At 37.5% G+C, this 7,985-nt stretch overlaps 1 protein-coding gene across 1 annotated transcript; it reads right to left on the bottom strand.

The window, feature by feature from the left end:
* Positions 1-2,145: 2,145 nt before the first annotated feature.
* On the bottom strand, positions 2,146-7,014 carry LOC117163550 (uncharacterized). Its single transcript, XM_033345918.2, has 4 exons — positions 6,713-7,014; positions 6,451-6,629; positions 5,461-5,740; positions 2,146-4,535 (listed from the first exon to the last, which is right to left on the bottom strand). Exons 2-4 carry the CDS (start codon positions 6,618-6,620, stop codon positions 4,290-4,292), a joined length of 696 nt encoding a protein of 231 aa, XP_033201809.1. The 5' UTR covers positions 6,621-6,629; positions 6,713-7,014; the 3' UTR covers positions 2,146-4,289.
* Between the last annotated feature and the right edge of the window lie 971 nt (positions 7,015-7,985).

Below are 7,985 nucleotides of genomic sequence, written 5' to 3' on the forward strand. Positions count from 1 at the left end.
TGAAGATACCATATCGCAATGCCGGTAAATCCAAAAACATTGAGCGAACGGAAGTAGTAATCCTGACCGACGAAGTTTTACGATTCCTAAACTATTTGTGAAACATACACTGTCATGATCGTTGCAAATGATACTCGATAAACAACTAAGCGAGATCATTACGATTTTTACAAAAGTTTGCCAGCTATTGAACTATTACGATCGCTGTAACAATGCAAATTTAAGTTTTGTTAATACCTAATTGCGTAATTATACAGAAATTTCTAGATAAAAAGCGATCCGGTCAACGGATTAAATCGCCATCGCGTTTTAGATTGAAAGGACAAGGAAAACAAGAAACGATATATTCATTGTAAGATGAATTACGAAGGAAGAAACGAGAAACGGGGAGAGATATGAAGAAACTGAAAGGCAAGGCGGACGAAAGGAAGAAAAGAAGCGATCAGAGCGGAAAGGAAAATTGTCGACTAGTGACGACACCTTTCGTGAACGCTACATTACCGTCATATCGTTCAAAACTGTGTTGTACCAAAGGAAAAATGGGACAGTTTATCGTAAAGGTCCTAATTTGAACGTTGCGCTAAAGGTACGGAACAGCTTTAAGACCATGTGGAAAGTAAATGGACGGAGAGACTGCTTTCTTCTGGAGAGAAGAGCAAACGAGGACAACCATAAAAATGCTTAGGAGAAGCTTGTGAAGCAAAACCAGTGTATGCAGAGACACGTACGCAAATTTGCTCGTGAATTCAATAATGTGTAAATATATCTCGTTCGTGAAATCGAAATAGTGGTTGTACGACAAACTTATAATTTTTCTTAAAAATATTTTAATCGCCTTAAATGTATATAACGCGTATAAGTGTGAAATTTTCTTTTAAATAAAAGCATCGATTCGTTAAAATATAACAGTTTCTAGTACTTGGGAGAATAAGTGTAAGAACATAAGGAAGCTACAAGTTAGATGATTCTTTTTTTTACATGTTTTATTCAACCACGTGTGAGGTTTCAAGAGACAACTACAATGACTTGGATCGTTCGTCACTCACAAGGTACATTACATACAAATATGTGCATCCATATAAAATACGAGGAATGATATGTGCATTTAATTTGAAACACAATCGACTGGAAAATGTAACGCTGATTAACAATCTCTGGAAGCATAGTATAGATCAAGTGTTAACAAACGCTTTCTCAACTTCCTTTTACAACGATTCCTATCGTTTTTGTCCGCATTAACGTTAAATTGTCCCGTTCTCCATTAGATGCAAACAATGATACTCAGTCCTTTTTTCTAAATCGAAGAATAAATTAAAAATTCGTTTAAAACAGCGTATAGAATAAGTTCAGTCTTTGTTAAATTTGTTTCGTACATTACATTACGTTTCAAACGAGAATTAACTTTTAAGTACACTCGTTGAGAAGAAAAATCAAGGATAAGAATTCAAAAAGAAGAAAAGGTATAAGAATCGAGTAAAAAGCTAATCAAATTTGAGTCAACGTATTTTCCGCAAACGCCAAATATATTGCCTGATCGCGCGATAGTAATTGCGAAACGAAACAAAACAAAATCATAAGCGTCTTTACATTTTCAATTACACGGCACTGTAATAAAGTCGACGCAAACACGTTTCAATATTCACAGCTAAATCAATATGAATTATCGTGAGAAATACGAATACAGAATACAGTTCGATGAAACGACGACGAAGAAAGTACTTTTAACGACGATAATCGAAGGATGCGAATGTAACGTTACTTCGAGAGGAATTCGACGAGTTTGTAGAAATATGGAAAAATTGGAACGTTTGTTTTCGTTGATATAGCGTTTAAAAAGCGGTACAAATAGTCGTATAAATAATTGTACTATCAAAGCTTTTAAAGAAGCATATCTGTATCTTTTCATGTTTCGGATCAAAGTAGTTAATAGACATGGAGATTGTTAGGCTGCTTATGTAAATACCATTTACAGTAGACATACACAGAATCGCGATAAGATTTAACGAAGAATTATATAATTTAAAAGAAGAGAATCAAACAAATTTGATGAAAAATTGTAGCTTTAAAAATAGAAATAACTTGAGATTTTTCTCAAGTTGGAGAGATATAAGAAAAATTTAATTTATATACAAATTAAATCGTATCTCATGGAAAAGTATCTGGGTGATTTATTAACAATTGTGGACAGAAGGGTGTCGCTTACTGTCCAATTTACATCATCTTACTGCGATTCTGTCTGTGTATAATTTATGGTAAATTCAACCCTTTGAATTCGCGATATACTAATTACAACCTAACGTCTTGTCTCAGAGTGACAGAAATGCGACAACATATCGTATACGTGTCATAATATGCGTCGGCTAGGTCTAAAGATACATCGCGTGTGATATACTGTATCTTCGTATAACGTTTATATTATACGACCAGCCAAGATATTTTATTATTTAAAATACCTTGAAAAATGTATCACGGACTCATGTTACAGTCTTCCAGTGTTTATATCTCGATCTCGGACTCGTTCCAAGAAATAAAAAAGGCTTCCAATGTTTTGAGGCAAATGTTGCCATTAAATAGATGCGTGAAACTCTTTAAATCAATAACGATTCTTTCATACCTTTCGAAAGCTTAAAAATATTACCTAGGTTTTTAAATAAAAAAAAAACCAATCGAATCAAATATGATTTAAAGAACGTAGAGAAATGAAATCGAGCAAGATCAAGAATATGAAAATTAAATAATTTCCTATGAAATGAAATATTAGTATTTCATATAAATATCGCCATAATTGTAATCGTTAAAGCAATCGGCAAAGTGCAAAGGGTTCACACTCGTTATCACACTTGTCTCTAATATTTGCTATTCGCTAAATGAAATCATAGCGTGTAAAATATGAAGATTCCCACGAATATTCAGCTCCTTACGAGGAACAATTTTCCTATTCCGCAATTGTCTAACTTTCATAAGTTCTAATTTACGCTTGGAAAATTTCATTTCCACCGTTTACGTGCCACCCAGCAAACTAATTGTTTCTTTGGTTTATTATATATTTGTCTCCGATATTTCTCATCGGTGTTGCGATCGATAATTTCGGTCACGAGAGCGTAAGATTCTGTCGATACAATGACAGAAATTATGAAGTTTCAACGCTCGTATAAAATCACAAGCACAAAATTTCTTATTCGACGACCGAACGTTGAAACTTTTCTCGCGTAGCTTAGCTATAATTCGTGATACTTTCTTAGGAGCGACTTTTACCTAGAACATCATCAATGTCGTTACCGAAACCTGTTATTCACGGATAATTACATTCATCAACCATCTTTTAATAGCCGAAAGAACAACATTGTCCGAAAGCCTTTAAGAATAAGACACGAACTTTCACCGATGATTTTAACGATTGATCATCCACCATCGTGTGTTTCATGTACGATTCTTAAATTAATCTGAAACTCGACGAGTTATTTTATAGCTATCAAAACTAATTCTATGACATTCCTTTATATATTAAATTCACGGAACGCAAACTATACGCAAGTTTCCATTTTATATTTCAAAAACGATATCTAAAAGAATTTATTATCGGATAAGGGCATAGCAAATGAAAGAGATAACAAACATTTCCTTCACATTCTAATAATTGATAAATAACAATCGTTATTACTGTTGAATTATACCGTGTACTGTATAGTTCAAATTCTTTAGAACGTCGCTTTTGAAATATAAACTGAAAATCTATTCGGTCAGAAACTCTTGCACATTGCCGTATGTTCAAACAGACGCAACGATTCGTGTTATAAAATAAACGACATATGTGAGATCGTCCGAAAAGTTTCTTTCGTTTCATAAGGTGATAACAGATGAACAACAATTTCTGTTTTATATTATTTCATCGAATTAGGTGTGACCCATTTCGTTTTATCTCTATTATTATGTTCCTGCGTAATTCAATAAACTAATATAAAAGAAAAAGCATTGTGCGTCTATTGTTTCCTTATAAAACAGAAAGAAACGTTTCGCACAACCTAATACATAGCTTCCTTCTCAATACGAATCTTCGATTTTACATTACCAATTTCAATAAATTCCAAGTCTCGAATTATATATTTCTGGTAGTTTCGTGAAACGAGTCTGTGAAAAATAAAGATGCTTTTGTAATAGGACCGGACAGAGGTAACACACGCGCTCCATTTTGTCCTTTCCTTAGTAATCCTAGAGGACATCTTCGGCTGTCTGTTCGAAAGATTTATCGTTACGTCGGGAATATATCGTGTCTACTATGAAATGTAGCACTACGCGTTGGTTTCTTGTAGCTCGGTGCAGTCGGTGGGTTTCACCTCGAGCCACCAATCGTTAGGATAGTGATATTTTTGCAATTCGATGCCTCCTCTAGGGACAGGTATTAATCGACTACCGAACAGTTTCGCCGGTAAGGGAGGAATTATAAGCCGAGGTGGAAAACATTGTAGACTGGGGGAAAATTCGCAGTCCGGAGGCAACACCCTTCTTGTCCAACCTACTCTTCTTACCATTCGTGTCTGCAGAAAAAGAAAGAAATTATTATTTCAAGCGTTAAATAATTAAGTAATGTCGAATACGTAACGTAGTTTGAACGTGTTTCTTAATTTTGTATGCGTAGTATAGCTGAAATGTGAACTACTTTGGTATAGTTAGATGATTCTTTCTTGAAACAAATTGATTATTTTAGGCAAGCTTGAAGAATTTAGTTATTTAATGAAATTCTAAGCGGCCAATTTTTGAGAATTTTTAACGTTCAATGTTTCAAACAACGCGTGTATTCTAAATAGAAAATATTAGTTTTATTCGCTGTAAACTTAATTTCATCGTTAGAACTTTTACTTTTGCGTCATAGTTGGGTATAGTAAAAGATGAAATATAATTGTTCGCTATGGTGTGTCAGAACGAAAAACATTTGAAATGACCTTAATATCTTGATGTTCTAGATTCTTGTCCTTCTATGCTGCAAAACGATCTTTAAAAGTTTATATCGTACGTACTAAAGCCGAGCAATGTTAATAAAAGAAAGTTCAACGGTTTATTGCCGAAAATAATGCCAAACGATAACTTTCTGTTGTCCTAGTTGTCTGATATGTAAAACACATCTCGTAAACCGTAGGTGATGTTCACGCAGTTTGGAGTTTACAACTCGTAACGGGAGATCGTCATTAACATACGAATCTGATATTTTGTGAGGAACAGAACTGTTTGCAGATAGTAAAGTAACGTAGCTTCTAACGTACTCGTTGGCAAACAACTTTCAAGTATCTCGTATCCTTGTCCCTTGTAAATGTTCCATTTCATAAAACAAATTACAGTATTCGTTTGGCAGAAAATGATTTATACAAAATATCTGTACTTGTTTCAGTTATATTCTTGTACTAACCGCATATTCTACGTTTGCGCTACTAAGGTACAAAACGAAAACATAGTGATAAAACTTGCCACAGCATCCTTCTCGAAGACAACGACCTCCACCTTGGGCGCATCTTCGCCGACCCCGTGTTCCTGGATTTGATACACACCGGCCGCGTGCAGGTATGTAGCGCTCAAAGCAGCTTGACGGAATGCTTTCGTGATTAGGACATCGTCTCTGAGAGTGTCGACCAGGCAAAGCTCGACCTTACGTGCCCATGGCAAGGCACGACCGATTCGAACTTGACCCCAGAGTCCTCCGAAGCACAGAAAGTGCACGATGCTCAGTTTCGCTAGCACTAAGTGGACCCTAATGGAGTCACACACGACAAAAGAGTTGAACGAACGATAGCTTGGTGAAACTCGTGACGAGAGAAAACCGTGCCTAGTGAAAGTTTCGCTTTAGTCAGGCAGACGAATTTGACGGTTCGTCACCTCGTGATTGAAGCGAACTTTCGGTGATCATAGCTCGGCTCGATTTGATCGTGCAGCGAGCTATAAAATTGTTAGCGAATGTGCAGATAATGGTTGGTGAAATTGAGGAATATTTGAAAGCAGAGATGCTCGGTCTATCGGTCGATGAAATTGTTTATACGGAGAAATATACGTTCATGAACATATAAATACTTTATACAATTAATTAAAGCGTAAGACAAACAAACAGAAGTGGAAATCGTGTTGTAAAAAATCATATATATCGTGTATGTATGATTGTTCCTAGCGAAAAAGTTAGTTAGGATCAAAGGTAAACAAAAGAGTAGTTTATTTAAGCAAATCGTTGTAACAAAAATGGGAGACAGCATTCTGGTATCTTTAAAATCATAGCTGCTCGTAAAACACAGGATTAACTAATTAGTCAACGTGCTTACATAATTACACATAATATAGGCAATAATTTAATAATAAGCAAGTAGTAGAGGATCGCAGAACAAACTAGCATGCCGGCACAAAGGGGAATTAACCCACGTGTTCAGACGTAAACTTATCTACAGCCAGTAACTAGAACTCAATCGTATGGACCTGTAGGTAAGTTCGTGTAGTTTCTCCGTGAATTCCTCGGGCACGCTGCACGGTTGCTGAGGTGTCTCTTGCCGACTGAGGCTGTACCAAAACAGCATGATCATGAGAAACAGCGCCGCGAACGCTTGTAGCGGAGTGATATGAAATCGTCTGCGGGACCAAAAGCTCATGCTGGTAACCTTAAACATAAAGAAGCGTCGTCGTCAGCTCGAGCGTTCGTCGTTAGAATCAACAGAATCTCGTCGATTAAAATAAACGCAACTGTTCATCCACGATCAACCATCGAGAAAGAAATCTTTCGATCGAACAAATTCACAAACGATCCTAACACCCCGGATCCAACATCGTGACGACTAATCATTGCGTAATTGCGAGGAACGACGCGAGCAAAGGCATCGCGACGCTACGAGATCGTGCAGCGACGTGTGCAAACGCGACGTAAAACGGACGCATGGCCTCGCGTGTCCACTAGGCCCGTCCAAATTCACGTTCTCGCGACACTGCTTTTTTTATCACCCTTGTCGCGCACCACCATCACCGAATATTTGCGATTCCGCCGTAACTAACCCCCACTATCCACTTTGTACGCCGAATGCCCGCTAGAACCGGCAACGTTGCAACCAATCGATTTTCCTACCTTACCGACGGGTAGTTCTTGATCGGTGGCGCCATAGTTGGACCGATTGGTCAGACTGTTCGCGCACTATCCAGCGGCAAGATGCCCTTGTGATTCTCTCAACTGGAATTTCGATCTATTATCCACTCGACACGGGGAAAAGTAGAGTACGAAAATAAATGCACCGACGTGCTTGCTCCGGTTTCTTTCATGGGAGGAGAGAAGTTTATCATTTTGATGGGTGGTTCGTCGAAGAATCTAAGTTAACCGATGCGGGAAAGGGAAACGCGGCAAACGTTGGAGACTTTTGCGGCGTTGCGGTTCGCACGTGACTGTACCAGAAATAGTTTTTCGCCTTTGGAATCTTAACGGATCGACGCCGCGCAGATTTCCGTATTCCTTTTTCACTCTGTTCCCCCTTTTCCTTTGTTTCTTTTTGTTTTGTACGCACAGGTCTTTGTACAAAGAAAAATTCACAAGGCAGGGGGTTGATCTCGCAGTTGCATAATTCGACGATGAGAACTCTATATCGAAATAGGGAACTTCGCAATGCAGCATTCAACATGATAAAATGTTCGCAGAATAGTTTCATCTGTACGAATGCTGCATCGGAATATTAAATTGGTACGTAATTCAGCATTTCAATAATTTTCGATAATGCACATTGTTGTACATTTATAAACGGCTGATAGTCGTGTGGGGTCAAATACGTTTGACCAGAATGGTAAAATGAATGTGTAATATTACAGGGATCATGCTCGTACGCGAAATACCAGACAGATCAAGCAGAACGAAACGAAATTTCATATATGGCGAAGTTTAAGCAAAAAGTTGCGATGGAAGCTATTAAACACGGATGCACGGAATAGGTGGTGTATTACGTGTACGCAATTCTTGCGCACGAGGATACCGTTACAAA

Source organism: Bombus vancouverensis, chromosome 10 (assembly GCF_051014615.1).
Source record: "Bombus vancouverensis nearcticus chromosome 10, iyBomVanc1_principal, whole genome shotgun sequence".
NCBI lineage: Eukaryota > Metazoa > Arthropoda > Insecta > Hymenoptera > Apidae > Bombus > Bombus vancouverensis.